Below are 19,799 nucleotides of genomic sequence, written 5' to 3' on the forward strand. Positions count from 1 at the left end.
CACAATCCGTGACATGGCACCTTAGACCATGCAGCCACTCCACGCAGCTTAATAATCACTGGAAGAAGATTAAGCTTAGACTGATACTGAGAAGGCACCACACAAGTTGGTGAATTTAAGACTTGAGTGTCCATGTTTCATCATTTCTGTGGTGTCACCGCCAGACACCACACTTGCTAGGTGGTAGTTTTAAATTGGCCGCGGTCCACTAGTACATGTCGGACCCGCGTGTCGCCACTGTGTGATCGCAGACCGAGCGCCACCACAAGGCAGGTCTCGAGATACGGACTAGCACTCACCCCAGTTGTACGGACGACGTAGCTAGCGATGCACACTGACGAAGCCTCGCTCCTTTGCCGAGCAGATAGTTAGAATAGCCTTCAGCTAAGTCAATGGCTACGACCTAGCAAGGCGCCATTAGTAACATTGCATGTATCTAAAGAGTCTCACTTGTATCGCCACAATCTCCAGATGTACCAAAAGGATGGATTAAAGTTACGTATTCCAGAAGCTACGTACTTTTCTTTATAGCATTCATTACGTATCCTGTTTCAGACCTCACGCCTTCCTGCTTTAGCTTAGCGCGTGCCTTTCGGCTTCCTCTCATTGTGTCTAGGCTGTCTTGTCTAGACACAACAATTTCTTTGTATTTTATACACTTTCTCCAGGTAAAGGAATTAATTAAAAAACGTAGCTCATCAAATTAGCAAACCACTAAACTTTTTACTAATGTATTTATCTATGTTTGGTACCTTTAAGACTCTTTCTTTAAGGCTCTTCACTTGTATTACTTAACTGATTCATCCAATACAAGGTGCAGAAAGATCATTAAGTTTTTAAACTCTGATACATTTGCAGTGAATCAGAAACGCCATGCAGATATAGATTTTGCATGGTTTCTGTGAACAGCAGCTGCAAGAATAGTTCCTTTAAAAAGAACATGATTGATTTCCTTCCCTAATCTTCATGCTCACTCTAATATCCCCATTATCAATGGAACTTTAAATTTTTCTTCTTTGTCAAGTCACACAATGGTTGTCTTCAAATATTTGCTTTAGGATTTACATTTTCAGGGAAAATTATGTCTTGTTTGACAACATATACTCATCAAAACTCCTGTGTACCCCATTATTATAAGTGACATAAGATATGGTCCATGGCTTGCCGAGATAGCTGCATGCATTAATGTGCCTCTTGTGGGATTTGGGAAAATATGCCAGTCCCACATCGAATCCACCAGATGGATTAATGATGGCCAGTGTGCTGGCCAGCCTGGATGTGAATTTTAGGGTATTTCCCACATACAGCCAGATAAATAAAGGCTGCCACCCACATCCCATATCAGTTACAGTTCCCAAACATTTAGAAAACGTGCACACAGTTTCACATGGGATAACAGTAATTCAGACAGATTAGGTACTCCAGTTATGAAATTCTGTCCTGGGTAGATGGGGTTTGGGAGCATGGGAAGGGAACCTGACTGCTCTCTACCGTTAATATTGACAAATCCAATAATTAACATGCTGACAAGACATAATAGTTGGTCCATAGGGAAGTGTTAAATAGTGGCTGAGGAAACTGAAGCTCAACTGTTCCCTCCTAGATACATTTTTGGGCACTGGAATATTTATTGTCTGCAGAAGTTGTTTTCCAAATTAGAATGAATGGAAAAGTTAATTGCTCTAATATTCAGTTTGGTAACAGATCAAAATTTTTGTCCAAAACGTGGCTGCAAAACTGGATTTTGTCATGTTAGAGAATACACTATAACTTGGTGATTGGACAGAAAGGCATCTACCAGAGTAACATTGTCAAAAGCATTAAGAAACTTTCTGATCCCAAGTGAAAAAATAACAACATCCTTGTTTTAAAAATCACACTAAACTGTGACTTGACATCCAAGCCAGACTTTGAGGGTTTCACTCATTCTTCATACATAATTTTATGTAGTGTCCATTATAAAGGAGAATGTTCAGGGGTACAAAATACCATAAAGATGCAGCTGTGAGCAACAACTTCTGGAGGCAGCACCAGCAGCTGTTATCAACTGCAAGAAACTATATTGTTTGTCAAAGGCACGTCTTTTTTTCATTTTCTGTTAAAGAATCTGTAAATTAGCATCTTAACGGAAAAGTATTTCATTTGGGATAAAAAAAAAAAAAAGCAAACAACTGGCAGAGTCACAATCCTTCTGTTGGCAGAAAGTTGATCATCATAATCAACCTCCATAAACCTGTGAAAATTCTACATGTACACTTAACTTATGTCTAACAAAGCTCACTCTTGATTTGACATTCAGTTGTCACATCATGTTATTCTGAATCATCTTATGTACACTGAATCATTAAACATGATCAGAACTGCTTTGAATTCTCAAATGAGAAAATTGCAGTTGTATACCACTCTAACATTGCAGTTTATTTTTGCAGTATTCAATAGTGAAATGTGAAATCATTGTTGTCATTGTGTATTATGAAAAAAAGTATTTTGTGCATTCATGGTAAGTCCTTCTCAGAGATAACTGTAATACCTACATTGATCATTTGGCAGCATCTGATTAGTTAAGAGAACTAAGGAACACTTGCTTTCTTCGATTGAATAGTGAGCTACTGGTCTTGCAACCTTGACTATTATTGAAGTTTACTGTTGACAGTATGCACTGTACCCCTCAAAGTGGTATTTGCTTGTTATGTGATTATCAAATGACAGTTGTCACTTAATCCAATACCAGGCTCCTTGCTCTAGTACCATGAGGCTTTGGGATAGATGTGTGTTATAACCTTTAATCACTAATAAATTGTGTGGATTTACAAAAGTAGAAACAATAGCGGGTTACATGCTACTAACTCCGTATCTGTCATTCGACTGCCGTGCCGTGACATGCGGCCGGCGCCGTTCGTAGCCAGGTGGCGCTCCCGCATTCGGCTGAGCTGCGGAGCGCCTCTATTGCTGTGTTCGCGTACTGACGTAGCAGCACTTTTAAATCTCGTGGCACTGTCACAATGTGTCAAGATTTCAGTGTTGATTTCATGTCAGGTAGTAATGACTGATGTCCAGCTTTTGCCTTTTATATCCCACAGTGAAATTCCTTATGACAGGGTGCTGTAATATGTATTGATACTTGGCTTGTAAATCTAGCTACTTTCAGTGATACATAAAATTATTTATTCCTGCATAACTTTCAATAAAGATTTCATCTTAAGTGAAGTAAAACTGAACAGCTGAAGGTAGCCTAGATAAATAACATTTGCAATTAAAGTAGCTGAATGTTGTCCTCCATGTGTCTGAAGATTCCCTAAAAACATTTATCCATATCGAAGCCACTAAAAAATTGCAGAACCTCCATTTTGATAATTGTTCCCAATCCACATCAAAATGCTCTTTGCCTGCAGCCTTAGTATATATGGATATCCCAACTCCAGCAGAAAGCAGGAGTTATCAAAAGACACTGATAACTTGTCAAGAGTCTTTACAGATACTATTACTTGTTAATCGATAAACTGCTCTTTTTATACTAACTCTTCTAATAATCACTGTTAATGAGCCACAGACTATTACTCTTGAATGATTCAGGACAGAGCACATTGGGGCAGTGATTGAGGTTCTGGACATGAAAAGTTAAACTTTTTTATGTTTGATCTAAAAGATACTCTCATAAGAATATCCTTTCAGTTTGTATTGCAATCAGCTCTAATACTAACATAATTTTTAAGTATGTTAATTCTTTTGATAATTGGATCCTCTTCATCTTTACCTATTACAGACATTGCAATTGTTTGTTCGACACCAACATGTTCACAACTACTACTGCACATAAAGGCTCGTGTTATAAACATTTTGGTATTGATATTTGGCAAATAAGGACAGTACAAGGCCAATTTCCTTCTCCTGTCTGAACTAATGACCACTCTGTAACATCCTCATTATTTATGAGACATTGAACTGTAAATGTTTTTTCCTCACTTACTTCCTTCGTATCATTCATGCTTTGAGTAACTCAACCATGACCTTCATCACGGCTTTGACTTACTGTGGCCTGATATAAGGGATAGACGGTTCTGCTGTAGCCCCAATGCCTTTTTTCCATCAGCCACCCAACCTGTCCAATCCTAGTCCATCTGCATGCCACCTCTGCACCCAATCTGCACCACCACGTGGGTCCTTACTCTATGGACAAACTCAGGTGTAGCACCTGTCCATTACATCCACCTAACACCTCTTACTGCAATCCTGCCACAGGTATTTCACATTCTGGCAGAGGTAGGATCTTGTGTGAAAGCAGGTAAGTCATCTACCTGGTATGCAGCAACTGCTGTATATCACTATGGTGACTAGTTGTCATACTTACATGAACTATCCATATGGAAGACAAGTGCTTACCTGTGGCTAACAGTGAAATAAGTTACCTGGTTGTTGAACATGTTTTGTGCTAAAACACTGGTGACTTAAAAGCTCCATGAATCCCAGTGTCAATTTGATCTCCCACCCCCTCTCCCCAATTATTTGCAACACTAGATCTTGTACTGTGGAAGTGGTATCTGTCACTTCAGTTGATCCCTCATTCCCACAGGTCTCCTTTCCTTAACTTGTGATAGCCTCTATTGTTGGCTACTCCATTCCCAGTCTCTTGCCTTCACATTTTTTGTGATTATTATTTTCATCCCAAGTCCACTCCTGTCCTCTTTCCTTTCCTTCTCACAATCTAAGACCTTCATGATTTTGTGGTTTTGTATTTATTTTTTTATATAACATTTATAAGAGCTATGCATTTGTACAATCCAAAACATTCTGTGACTGAATGAAAACAATTGTACACTAACTAGATTTTATTAAGGGCATGTTAGAATAACTTTACAGCATGTACTCTAATAATCTGCTATGAGCCAGATGGTGCGAGGAATACTTAGATTTAACATCAGGACTGGTTTGGTAATTGCTGAAGGAAGGCTGAAAGCTTGCCAATATGAGGTCAGAGTGATCAACCCTGTCATCATATCTTTCATGACCATGGTACCAAATGGTATATTCCAGTAGGATAATGCAAGAGCCCACACAGCACTTTCCCACAAATGCTTCAAAGAATGTACAGGTCCTTGACTGGCCTGTCCAGTCCCCTAATTTGTTATCTGTAGTGGTGCCACCTGGCATAACTATGAAAATGAGTAGCTGACACTCATTACTGTTGACCATAGTGACACCATTATCCACATGGTGCCCTCCGGCGAGTCAATGCCACATTTCTACACATAAGCCGGCCCAGGGCTGTTCTGAATCAGAATCAGTTGTGATCTGTGGAGTGTGCTCTTGGCTTGGCTAAAACATTTTTATTACATACTTTATTTGCTATAGCTGGAACTGTGATACGATGTGGAATGGACTTTACTTTAGAATATGGATTTGATATAGCTTGCACTGTTTTCGAGAAATATTCAGTATGTATTTCTTGTTGTGAATAAACTGGTACGATCCCCATAGTTTGTGTGCAAATTGCCTTTTATAAAAATGCTGACGAGGATTGGATACACGGCACATGCAGATTGAATATTCAGCATTTTTGTAATTAGCTGGTAATGTGCGTTTTCAATGATGGATCATTTACAACCATTACTAATGCAAACAGCACTGGGTTATCTGAAGCTGATGACAGCTATATTACAGGCATTGCAAGCACAAGTGAATTTAGCAGAAATGTCTCCCATAGCACCTGTGATTATGATTTTCCACCACTTAATGAACAACTTGAAGATTGGGACTCTTAGCACTGACAAAATTATGTTTTGTGGTTTTGGCAAATTTTTGACTTGCAAAGACAAAAGGTGATGTTCTTGCCAGGAAATCCTGAACTGTATCACCTAATTCAGAAATTGGAGCCATTAACAAATCTGCAGAACTTCAGTCATCTTAAATATTTCCCTCAATTAAAGGGACATCTCTCAACAAAAGGACAAGTTATTGCACTCCGGCTAGAATTTTGGCAGCTAAAAAAGGCTTATGCGCACTGAGCGATTGACTTACAAGGGTTAAGAAAGAATTTTTGTGTGGGCATAGTTATGTGAACTCTTTACTCAGGGTCATTATAGTGCAGTTTACACATAGCTCAGAAGTGAGAAACCACATTATTGAGGAAATCTGATCTTTCTTTAATAAAAGCAATGTGAATTGCTCAATCCCACAAAACTGCCCACACAGCACAAAGTTTGTTTACAATGAAAGATGATGTTGCAGCTCTCTACACATCACCCTGGGTGGGGCCCTCACATATATCTGGACAACTTTGTGAACAAACATACCAGCAATGATGGGTCACATCAGCAACAGTACTGTTGCCCACCATTAAGCATTGTTTCCTTTGCCACATACACAGCATGTGGCTAAAAGGGGATCTTGCAGGAGTTATGTTTTAGTTTTTGTAGGAAGGTTTCAGTTTTACGTACTCACAACCAAGTCACTCACTAAATAAATTTTCTGATGGCAGCTTGGCCCAAAAAGGACAATGTTTCTCGGAACAGTCACACAAACCCAATAGCATTGTAGGACTTTGTGGTGAACTTTAAGTAATGATAAGCATCCAAGCTAAATTGGAAACTTATGAATTAAATCTTTGCAAGATTAAGCCTCAGCATCTTATTTGTAAAATTGATCTTGCAGAGGCATATTTTCAAACTCCCTAGGATGCTGCATCATGAAGTTACCTAGGTGTCAGTGTGCCATATGACAAGTGCCATTAAATACCTGTTGAAATCTGTTCAGTCCCTGCCATATTACAATTTTTAATTGCTCAAACACTAAAGGATATTCCAAACTGTGCGGCATACTGCCACTACCAGAGCTCCTGTTCCACAGGCTGTCGGCAAAAGGACTAAAATGCAACCTGCATAAGTGTTTTTTCATGCAACCATCTGGGGTAGGGTTGAGGTTCAATCTCTCGGGCAATAAACTCGAACAGGCAGAAGATTATGTCACAGCTGCCACTTGCGAGGAAATGCTTTCCAACACTGCAATTATGACTACCCAAATCGAAAGGCACTGCCCGGCAAAATGGTTTCATGTGACTACCTTCCGCACACCCACTGAGATGTGTTGCATCCAGCACATGTCATTGTCGAGGCCTCTTCCTACTAGGTGTGCATCCCAAGCATGGTCCCACAAGTTCAGATGCCTCTCAACCTGGAGCCGTGGAATGATTTCCGCTGATCACAGATCCATGATATATACAGTGGCCTCCACACATGGACTTCAGTGAGACCAACAAAATAAATGTTGCCTCTCTCATCCTGGTGAGCAGCTGCCTGTTTCTCCACTTCTAGTGGACCCTCTAGGTCCAGGGCGACTCATGCAACTTCCACAAACCTGACCCTTCCCCAGCCTTTCGCAGTGGTTCCCATGGTCAATGAACTGCCGTCCCTCCTGACAGCTGCTCCTCTGGACGACGCACCACCTGAATTTTTCTCCCAAAGTGATTGCTGCTGAGGAGGAGTGAGGGATGTAAGGTTCCCACCCAGTGTCCAGTAGAAACTGTGTAGCTGGCACAACATTACCGTCAACCACCATGGTATCATTACCCAGGTGGTATATTTAGGATTGCCCTCCAATGGGACCACGCCAGACTCTTGCTTATAAACTGGTCGATGACCAGTCTGAGTTAGTTGTACTATGACCCAAGGAATGCATGGTGAGTATGCCATCAGTTTGTTTAAGATGTTTATATTCTGGTCTCCATTTGTCATTAGCAGAATTCTAATACTCTGTGGACTGGACTTTGATTTGCAATGTGGACTTAAGGTAGCTTGCACTATTTCTGAGGAACAATCTATATGTATGTCTCTTGTTGTGAATGACTGGGACAAGCCTCTTTGGGTAGTGTGTGTAGATCAACTTGTACAAAATCACCCATAGGGCATGTCTAGGATGTGATGATAGTATGTGTACTTCCATAACAGCCTCTAGCTGCCAGTCTTCATGAACTGTCACTGCAGGTGTTTCAGGCATGGCAAGAAATTCTTCAAAATGATATTCAGAGGCTGTTTGCTTGCATGGCACAACAAACACAGTGGTGTATTTGTGCCTTTGAGAGTTACACCACATACTGATGTTGGTGATGAACATCAATTCGTAATGGAGTGGAAGTTTAATCATTTAATATCCTTTATGTGATGAACATTTCCACAAAGTTTGAATATTAGATTGGTCTTTCATGGTGTGATGCTTTCCTTTTTTTGTCAATGTATGTGTCAGATGGGTAACAAACTGTGTGCATGAACATTTTCTAAAATTTTTGAGAATGAAGAAATATTTATGATGTGTCTGGAGTCCCTTTGTTGTACAGAAGCTTAATTTCAGTATACTTTAGTGAACAGGGGATATGTTCTAGTGATCAATGAGTTATTATCTGAGTAATGTAAGAAGTTATTGATCAAGAATGGTTTTACTTTTTCAAACTGATTTGTTATTTGACTGTGACTACTAGAATGTCATTATTATAATTTAATTTGAAGATTTTGTGGAGGATGATACTAATTTTTGGTGAGGTGTTATATTCATGTTCTGAAGTCATTGGTTATGGTGGGTCTGATGTATTCCAGGACAGCATTTATTTAAACTGACAACTTTATGTTTTGGTAACAGGTGTAATGTGCTTGCTAAAGAGATTTAGATTAGTTATCTGCTAATCATCTCCAATTTTACCTCCCTTTCTCCTGCATCACCATATTCCAACCCACTTCCATACATGAGATCAATGATGCGTGCCTATGAGGTGGTGCTCAACCTGGAGGTAAACCGGTTCAAATTTTGGTGCTGGATGAAATTTTCACTGCTAGTATTGGGTCAGCAAGGGGAGGAGAGGTGTTACTGATCACCTGTCTTTGCAACAATGTTTTGGTTAAATTCCAAATCTTTCCACAGTGTCTCATGAAGTGAGGGCATGCAACACTGTTGATAGTGATCTTCCGTCAGATGGGGACATTAAGCTTGGCAGTTCTGTTGGTGCTATTTGAAAGGAGAATGCTACGTGCTCACATCAGGTTTCACCTTCTCCTTTCTTGTATCATCATCATCATCATCATCATCATCATCATGCAACACATAACACTGCACTATACAAACATCCATTACACTCATTACACTCTACAAATGGTCAACCGACATTACTCTCATATACCTGCAAAGGAAGAGGACCAATGTGCCCAGAGGAAGAAAATCCTTTCTGATTATGCTGTTGAACCCACACTGTGGTATATCCCAGCCAACAGTGCCATACATCCTTTACATTTTTACCATGTTCAACAATGTTGATATTTATTTATTTTTTCCTTCTATGACCATTTTACTTTCGTAATGTAAATAATTAATCTATTAGCTTTACTGCCTGCAGAATGCCATGTGTGTATGCAGAAACACCATATACTGCTCCAGCATGAAAGATCTGAGCTATTCATATTGACAAATGTAGTTTCCAGTTGGTTCTGCAAGATATCTTTATTCCTAGAGTAATAGACCGAGCGCGGTGGCGCAGTGGTTAGCACACTGGGCTCTCATTCGGGAGGATGACGGTTCAATCCTGTCTCCGGCCATCCTGATTTAGGTTTTCCGTGATTTCCCTAAATCGTTTCAGGCAAATGCCGGGATGGTTCCTTTGAAAGGGCACAGCCGATTTCCTTCCCTAACCCGAGCTTGCGCTCCATCTCTAATGACCTCGTTGTCGACGGGACGTTAAACACTGCTAACCTAACCTAGAGTAATAGATTTTCTTAAACTTCAGTTTATTATTAAGTTGTGTAATTATTAAAATCTTTATAGTAGCAGTTTTACTTCGTGAACACTTTCAAACACAGCTTCATCATCAGGGCTTCAGTTTTTATCAGAGGATCTTCATGAAGTTGCCACAGTTTTCACGGATAACACTAAACATTTTAAAGAACATTGCAAATTGCAACTTTTTAAAACTATTAGCATCATCTTTTAAAACTATATATTTCAATGTAACTGTGTAAACAATTTGTGGGTGTTACTTCATTATGATGTCATACTCAACAGAAACCAGTAATAATGGAAACTCCAGCTGGAGTGTCTACAATGTAGGGAAAGATATAATGCTACTTACCATAAAGTTGGCATGTTAAGTTTCAGACAGGCACTGTTAAAAAAGCTTTTGGTCACTGCCTTTATCAGAAAGAGAGAAACAAACCATTCATTCACACTAGCAACTTGGACCAGAATGCAACTATCACATGGAATGGAAGCAGCAGTCTGGAAGGGACAGGGAAGGGGAAGGTATACTGGTGTAGGGGTGGTGGGAGATAGGAGCACTGTCTCGTGGAGTGTGCAGGGACTAGAATGCCAACAGTTGCAACATCAGGAGGTTGTGGGGCAGAGAGGTAGGGAAAAAAGATATAAAAAGGAGAGGAGCAGAGAAAAATGGACAAATGCTTGGACAGAGAGCAACAAACATAGAGTTTGGAAGACAAGAATGGCAAGGAAGTGATAGGACAGAGGGGGTGTAAACTGTTGGGTGGAGGGTGTGGGAACTGTATGTTACTGTAGGTTGGGGCCGGGGTAATTATGGGAGTGGAGAATGTATTGTAAGGATAACTCCCATCTGTACACTTCAGAAAACCTGGTAGCAGAATGGAGGATCCAGATGGCTTGGGTAGTGAAGCAGCCATTGAAATTGAGCATTTTATGTTCAGCAGCATGTTGTGCCACAGGGGGGTCTATTTTGCTCCTGGCTGGTGGTGGCTATTCATCCCGGTGGACAGACAGATGGTAGTCTTACCAATATAAAAAGCTGTGCAATGATTGCAGCAGAACTGCTTTCTTAAGTGATCTGGCCCCTGATAGGGTAGGATAAATCTGTGACAGGATTGGAGTAGGAAGTGCTGGATGGGTGGATTGGGCAGGTCTTGCACCTGGATCTTCCACAGAGATATGATCCATGTGGCAAGGGGCAGCTTCCAATCCCAACTCCACAACCCCCTGATGTTGTGCCTGTTGGCATTCTAGTCCATGCACAGTCTGCCAGACAGCTCTCGTCTCTCCCTCCACCCCTACACTGCTATCCCTTCCCTGCCTCCACTCCCTCAAGATTTCTACTTCCATCCCATGTGATAGTTGCATTCTGGCCTGAGCTGCCAGAGTTCATGATCATGTGTGTGTGAGATATGCTTGCTTGTGTAAATGAATAGTGTGTGTTTCTCTTTTTCTGACAAAGGCTGTGGGTGAATGTTTGTGTGTAAGTGTATTTTAATTGTGCTTTTCTGTAACTTAATGATCCATCTATCTTTTCCTACATTGTAGAAATCTGTAATATACACTAACATGCATTTCTGCTGTTTTGACATTTCATTGAAGGTTCTTTGATAGCAATTGAAGTACTGATATTGAAGCTGTGTTTGAAATGTACATTGGCAAAGTAAAACACTACTGAAAAGTTAGTGGACAGACATTATTATTAAGTTTTCCATTCATTTCACCGCCTCAATTTTGCCAAGAATAGCTACTATGGCTGGCATAAAATTAATGTTAATGCTACTTTGTAAGCAGATACAGTATCCAACAAGATGGTAATTTTATTAACAATGGGTTAATGACCATTCACATTGTGAGTGCTGTAAAGATCTCTCTGGTTCTGGTTCAAAATAAATATATGCAAAACATGCCCAACAAAAGAGTAGTATGTGTCTTCAATCAAATGAACTTTTAAGAAGGACTTTGGAAACATTAATATATATTTCTCTTGAGATTTATTGGTTCTGAATCTACACTCCTGCAAACCACTGTGAAGTGTGCAGCAGAGAATATGTCCCATTGTACCTGCTAGAAGAGCTTTTTCCCATCTCATTCACATATGGAGCACAGAAATAATGTTTAAATGTCTCTGTGCACACTGTTGTTAATGTAGTCCTGTCCTCACAATTGCTATGGGGGTTGTAGTAAATTTCTAGAGTCATTATTTAAAGCCAAATCTTGAAACTTAGCAGTAGGCTTTATCAGAATACAGAATCTTTATTTTCAAGAGTCTGCCATTTCAGTTGCTGCAGCATCTCTGCAACACACTCCCATAGGCCAAACAAATATGATACCATTCATGCTTACCTTTATATACGTTCAATATCCCCTGTTAGTTGTATGTGATGTAAGTCACACACAACTGAGCAATTATATATGGATTGCATGAGTGATTTGTAATCTATCTCCTTTGTAGACTGATTGCAATTTTCTAATATTCTACCAGTAAACCAAGGTCTACCACCTGCTTTTTCTATGACTCAGTCTGTGTGATTATTCTATTCTATTTTTCTCCAAAGTGATCATTCCATTTCATTTCCCTACTGATCTTTACACCAAGGTATTTGTGTGAGCTGATCGATATCAGCTGTAACTCATTGATGTTATAGTTATAAGATATTATGTTTTTCATTTTGTGTAATGCATAATTTTACATTTCTGAATATTTAAGCAAGTTGCCAATCTTTGCACCTCTTATTTATGTTATTTATTTAGCATATTGTTGTATAACAAAAAATAAATTACAATTAGCTCAAATTACCAACTAATATTGAAGCCATGAATATAGTGTAGTTATCACTCTCTCATCACAAGGAACTCTGTTGGATTGCTAGGGAAAGCTTTCTGAGGATATTCTTGAACTATTCGGTGAACAGTCTGCTTTGAGTGGCACATTCGCTACATGGTGAAGTTATGTTCTTCCACTGGTGCAAAGAGTCAGCACACCTTCCAGTGTTGGTTCTTATTCAGTTAAGAACTGACCACATCTAGAGTGGCAATTCAAACCAGGTGACACTGGTATTAAAGCCATTTTCAACTAACATTCTTTCTGTTTCCAAGGATGGGTTATGAGAGCAAAACCTACATTTGCTGATGCTTGGGATGTCTGCATGAACAGGAGGATTAGGATTTTTCTGTAGTTTATTGTACTCCTGTACAATTGCACTTTCCCACTGCAGAGGTGGAGGTGATATGTGGTTGAGTATGAGTAACAAAAAGTATTTGTAGGTCTGATGGTACCAGTTTTAAGATGTGTGGTATGGATGAGCTATGTATCAACAAGCTTTCTGTGAGCACTGTTCAAACAGGCTGGTGAACATTGTTCCACGACAAGGTAAGCCAATTCCAGAACTGAAGTACGCAGTGTTGATGCAGTTGATCCACACAATGTGCCACAGAGTTTCAGGAGGATGCTGTTTTGTGTTTTGGCTTTGGCAGCTGTTCTCATTTTGGGTTTCTGTAATGTCTGAGAAATCTTCCTTCAAGGTGGACCACAAACTCTTTTTTGACAATCTTGTTGTTGAGATGAAACACTGATACCGTCTTCTTGGTACCACTTTGTAATGTTATCAAGAGCTGACTGAATATTTGTGCAGCTTCTTTCAGGGAGAATATGTTTTTGTTGTGCAAAGAATAAGACAGTCAGACTCTGAGCAACTGTTGTTTTTGTATTTCTTCAGCTCTTTTTATAAATACCTGTGATTATGATATGTTATAGTGCAATATTTTTTATGTTTTGAAGATTTATGACTCTCTCACTTGTTAGTATCGTTATTATTTATGTCACTGTTCCTGTATTTTTAATTTCACCATATTATGTTCTCTTTTTTATTTCTAGGAAAACAAAAGATTACTCTTGTTGCCCATGATTGGGGTGGCATGGTAGCGTGGTACTTTTTGCTAAAACACCCAGAAAAGGTTGAAAAATATATAATCATGGATACTGGATTTCCAAAAGGGTTCTTCAGTTCACTTAAACAGTTTTTTAAATCATGGTATGTTCATCTTCTTTTATCATCTTCTTAATATTCAAGGTGTCATTAGAAATTTTGGAGAAGTAGCTCTTTCTGAAATATATTTTTTCTTTTCTTTTACAGGTACATATTTTTCTTCCAAATGCCTTACCTTCCAGAGATGTTTGCTTCATCTTTTGATCTGGAAAATTTCACGAAAGTATTTATAGATGATGGTTCAGTTGAGACTGGTGGTATAACTGATGAAGATATTGAAGCTTATAAGTTTACTTTCCAAAATAAAGGTAAGTGTTTGTTTGGGTTTGTCTCATGTACATGTGGTTAGAAGATCTGCACAAATTAAGGAAGTGAGCTATAATTTCCGACATGCCTGTGTGTTCTGTCTGTTGCTCGACATTTTTTGCATACTTTTAGTAACTTTCTTCTGTCATAATTTTTTATAGTCGTAGAGGGTTTGGGTAATATTTAACATAAGTATTAAAATAACAGTGTAACTGAATTGTGTATGTAAAGCAAATAATACATTCTTTGCTGAACCCAGTTACATTCTTAATAAATTAAGATTCACCAACAGAAGTGAGTTTCTACCATTCACTTGGTTTTGGATGGTAATGATAAAACTAGTTATCTTCTTGCTGGTAAAATTTCAGTAATTTTAAACAAATCAGTACCACTGATGCCATGTTTCTATAATAGGTTATATGGTACTAACTCACAACTGATTATGCACAGATATCGACATATGGTCGAGATATTATTTGCACACCTGTAACGTATTTGTTCTGTTGGAACATTTCATTAGTTATTCCAGGATGCAGTCATGATTTCATTAATAAGTATACAGGGGCATGGTATAAACTCCCGAGTGGAACATTTTCGTTCCTTCATTATAACATTTAATGGGGGAGACCCAACTGTAGAATTAAGTCATTCCACTGCACTTCCAACCTGAAATCCATGACTCACTTACAGCTACCAGGGTATTGTGCATTCATGACCTTCCTTTGCTGTTATATTATGCAGACATGACATACTGTAGGAAACTGAAGTATAGAAATTTCATATTCAGTTGCTTGCAGTTGTCAACAATGAATAAAATATAAAAACCTGGTTATTTATGAGGAAATTTTTCTCTGAGACCTGCCAGTAAAATAATAGCACAGTGTGGTATTTGTAGTCAAACAATATGTTTCAAAACAACTGTGAGTAACATGAGAAAACTTACAGAATGAAACATCCAACAATAAGGTTATCATTTCAGCAGCAAAGTGTGCTGGATTCATCATCAATTAAATGAAGTGCTGTTTATGACAATATTGATGATGTCAATGGACAAGATAATGAACAGCCATAAAGTTAATCTACACACATTGTTGATTATGTCACATGAACCTATGGCATATTCCTCAAAAATTCAAATTATAAAGGTAATATGAAAGTCTGGCAAACACTCCAGTGACTTCATTTCAGGGGGGAGAGGGGGGGGGGGGTGCGCGGGCGGGCGGCAGACAGGGGGGGGGGGGGTGTTAGGTGCAGAACACCGAGAAAGAAACTAGCTAGTCTCCTTCCAAGTTATCCATTGAAGATTTTCAGTCTTTCTCAGTTGTTGAAGACAAAGGTTTTATTGATATTGTCAAAGGTTTGAATCCAGTACATTGTTTGCCAAGATGAAAGGCAATTTTGTGGAAGTATGCTTCCGGCAGCAGAACACAAAAATTGCATAGATGCTGCACAAGAACTCCTTATTACAACTGAAAGAAACTGCTTGAAAACTGATACATGAATGTTTAAAGATGATGAAAGCTATGTAGCTGTGACAACACATTTAATAACATATGATTTTCAACTCCAGTGAGTATTGCTACAGTGTTCATAAATGGAGGATTCTCATGAGAGAGAGAGGGAGAGAGAGAGAGAGAGAGAGAGAGAGCGAGAGAGAGTGAGTGAGTGTACTAGTAGTTCAGTCTTTGAGATAAGATTTTGGCTGTAATCACTGATGATGTGGCAAACATGAAAAATTCAGTAGTAAATGAACTCAGGTGATGCACTGAAAGGGTGAAATTGTTGACAGAAAACATAAAAACATCAGGTGCTTACTACAAGTAGTGTGTGGAAAAACAGCTCAGAAAAGCCTGGGATTAGGTCCAAAATGCTCATTCAGTATATCCCAACAAAGTGGAACTCTGCTTGTTATATGCTTGAATGTCCCAAAAGAAAAAAAAGAAACTGAGGGATTAAAAACTGTAGTGATAATAAACAAAGACATTCTAGCTCTGTCATAAGGTATATGAATACTCTGTTCTGAAGCTTAAATAAATGAAAATTGAGAATGAGCCATATAAAATACTTAGAAAACATTTCTACAGTAGTTCAAACTATTTTGCTGGTTTCAGTGTAATTCACAGCCTCTAGCGGACCTAGTAAATAATTAATAGATTTCTGGAACTATTTATTTGTTTTATATTTATTTTATATGAAGAAATACATATCATTTGTAGTCATACAGTAAAGAATTTAGACACAAAACTAATATGTTTAAATTCTGAAAATTAATAATTTAATACTAGTAACAAGGAGAACATTTAGCTATAAGATTAGCGCTTAATTAAAATAGATACATTTAATCAGAGTTCAGCATTTAGTGAATGATGATAGTTAACAGAGGGAGCAGTCACTGAATGCTCCTGATACTTTCTCAGAGGACAGTGGTTTGTTGTTGGACCCCACAATTGCAGGCTGTAGAGTTTGGACAGTGATTTGTTGTTGGACCCCACAATTGCAGGCTGTAGAGTTTGGGAGTCCCCACTTGTGCATTATAGCATTGCACCAGGCTCTTTATCTTGTTCAGTCTCATCTACTCACTTATCTTCAGGTCAAATCCTGGTAGACTGGCAGATGTTTCTTGAACACTTGATGTTTTATTGTTGCAGCATTCGAGTTGCCTTACACCACTCTTTTTACTGTCAAATTTCTTGTTGTGTCTTCCATTATGCCACAGTACATAACGTGATATCAAGTGACCTGGATGAGGGTCATTTAAGACTGTAAGAATTGGAAGGTCTTGGCAGTAGTTGAGGTGATGCAGCTTCCTCCAGTCTCAACTGGTTGCTTTCAGGCATCGTAATTCAGATGATGAAATGTTTCTGGCAGTGTGCAGTCAAGGGATTGGTGTGGGTTTGAGTGCAACCATAATAATTTTCATAGATTCATTCTGATGGATGTCTAGTTTCCTTGTATGAGAACTGTGATGCCACACTGGAGCATAGATTCAGCTAATGGGTTTCTAAGTATCTAGACAATATAGTTTCTCCTTCCTCTAGTGTGCTGTTTTGCATGCCTACGGCTAGGTCATCTGCATAACAAGACATTTTGCTAGCAGTGTTTGGAATGTCACTGGTGTACAGGTTGAAGAGCAAGAGTGCTAGGACTGATCCTTGGGGAAGCTCATTTTTTATGGTAAATCACGGACTCTGTTTTTGTCTAGCACTGTCCTTGAAGTAACAGTTAACATATCTCCCACAAGAATTGTCAGTTTCTTATGTGGGGCATGCATTTTTAATTTCAGTAGTAGTCCATCTAGCGAGGCATCTAGGACTATTGGTTAGTTGGAACTGGAACATTATAAGCTATTACTGATAGATAATTAATAGTTTAACTCATCCCTATATCATACTGTATGCTTTCCTAGAAAAAACAAATGTAACAAAGAAGTAATGTGAAACATTACAAAAACACTGATAAATGGCAGTTGATAAATGTATTTATTATTTATGGATAATTGAATCCCAGGTGAAAAGTCTGGCAATCAATGCAGTGTGTTCACATTAGTAATGAATTTGGAGTCTGTGGAATTTAACTGACCGTAAAATAAAAATTATGAACATAATGATAAGTATGTTAGTGATGAAAGATCAGCAAACTGATTCTCTTTTGGTGTAGTTTGTAATCTGGAGCTAAAAACAGTTGTTTTGTTCAAAATGAAGATATTATATGGCTAAATCTTAGAAAATGTGATACCATAATTCAAATGTTTTGTGCACATCATGTGACTTAATATAAATTATTTTAGCAATAATCTGACAAATGTACACTACCAGTTATTGAAATTCCCAAGAGAAAATGACATGTGGCAACACGTCAGTAATTAATAAATGCATCATAGAACCGTTAAGCAAAGTAAAGTTAACACATACCACTCTTGACCTGCCTAAATGCAGTGATTAATGTTCTTTTACATTCATCAATTCATTATATTTTGCTGTTGAGCCTATTCAGTCTGTATTTTAATCTGTCTTTAACCTCTCAACAGTGTGGGAGTCACCAGAAACTGAACATGATTCACATTACTTGTTAAACTGTAGGTCCGCCTTTCCCTGGTTGGATAACTGGAGTAGGTTAGGAACACGCAAGTCATCAAAGTGGTATCCAATTGGAAGACTTGTACCAAGACATTAAGCCACACAAATTATTATTATTATTATTATTATTATCATATTTGGCTCACACAATTCTCTATTACTATAGTACATCACATTCTTGGGAAATTTACCTGCCGGTATAAAAACTTACTGGACAGAAACAGATTATGGAATCATAGAAAATTGTGCAACCATTATTTATTAGGACTTAGTATTCTACCAGATACCCACATATAAAACAGCTCCAACCATCTGATTACTTTAAAAATGAGTTAAAGAGTCAAATATTTGATGATAGGTGTGAAAGCAAGAAAAAGTTTAGAAAAGGTTTGAAATTGTGCTTAAAGCTTATTGAGAGTTGTTAAGTCCTCAAGTATGAAGCACTGGATGAATATAGTCTTGGTAATTTGTCTTCCATTTTAAGCAAAAGATAGTTTTCCATGCATCTTTTTCCATGCATCTCTATGTTTATGACATCTTTTCTCTTGAAGATTTGTAGGTACATTCAGTGGTGTATGTTCATACTGTTGGCAAACTGTGTTGTGAATAGAGTTAGTAATAAAGAAGTAATAAATTAAAATGTCATCCTGATGCTGAAGTTTGATTGCATGAACAGCAAAAATGTAGTAGATAATAAACTTTCTTCCTTTCATCAATTTGTAGGGGTGTTAATGAGAAATTTTTTTATAAAGGTTTGAAATTATGTGTAAAGTCTGTTGGAAGTTGCTAAGTGCTCTTACTGTCAATTACTGGACGAATGAAGTTGATGTATGTGTGCTCAGTCAGTCGCACTGCCTGAAGTCGCACATGTTCAGTTTCTGACTGTAATACATATCTTATTGTGTTGAACTTCTAATATTAGGATTGTACATCTTCATGAGTATATTACAACAGCATTTTAAATTCAGTCAATAACCATGCAAAATATTGAAATTAAATTTTTGTTGCCTGGTAACTGTTAGGTAGGCAACCTGCAACTGGTTCTGAGTTGTGGGATAGTTGCTCAGTAATGTAGATCCCTTCCATGTATCTATATATTTAAGGTTGTCATGCATGTAAAAATTAGTAACAGGTTGTAACACTCCTGCTCACAATATTGATGAGTATTAAGTCAGAATTTCGATTTAAAAATATTATTTGTTGTATCCACATTTGTACAAAATTATAAACTGAGTTTTGAAGCAGGAAAAGTTACCCAAATATTAGGTTTCTTTTCTAGTTGAATCAGAGGTGTCAAAGTATATTGTTCATATTTAAATATTATTTACATTTGTTGCAGAAGAACTGAGATCATTCTTAGGTTTTTTCCTATTCTTATCTGATTGCAAAGATTTAAATTAATGAAAAGTCTTCAGACAACTCATTTTCTTTATCATTTATTCACAGAAAGCAAACTGAACACAACAGCAGTCCCACTGAATGGCTCACTCTCTACCGTTTCACTCACTTCCTACTGACTCAGTGATTCTGTGCAGTCACAACCACTGTCCCCTGTATAATCTCAACAATGCTTGCTACTTCCAGTATTGTTATAACTGGAAATCCTTGTACACAATTATCAAAGTTTGATATTACATTCAGCAGGAAAAATATTTTTCAGTATTAGTTTCATAAAATGTAG

General features: G+C 38.1%; 1 protein-coding gene across 1 annotated transcript in view; it reads left to right on the forward strand.

The window, feature by feature from the left end:
• Window positions 1-19,799, forward strand: part of LOC124804922 (epoxide hydrolase 3-like) — a 108,308-nt gene that overhangs the window by 67,694 nt on the left and 20,815 nt on the right. Inside the window, exons 4-5 of the mRNA XM_047265298.1 lie at window positions 13,625-13,781; window positions 13,884-14,044. Of these exons, the coding sequence (XP_047121254.1) occupies window positions 13,625-13,781; window positions 13,884-14,044 (318 nt within the window). The remainder of the gene's footprint in view (window positions 1-13,624; window positions 13,782-13,883; window positions 14,045-19,799) is intronic.

Source organism: Schistocerca piceifrons, chromosome 7, assembly GCF_021461385.2.
Source record: "Schistocerca piceifrons isolate TAMUIC-IGC-003096 chromosome 7, iqSchPice1.1, whole genome shotgun sequence".
Taxonomy (NCBI): domain Eukaryota; kingdom Metazoa; phylum Arthropoda; class Insecta; order Orthoptera; family Acrididae; genus Schistocerca; species Schistocerca piceifrons.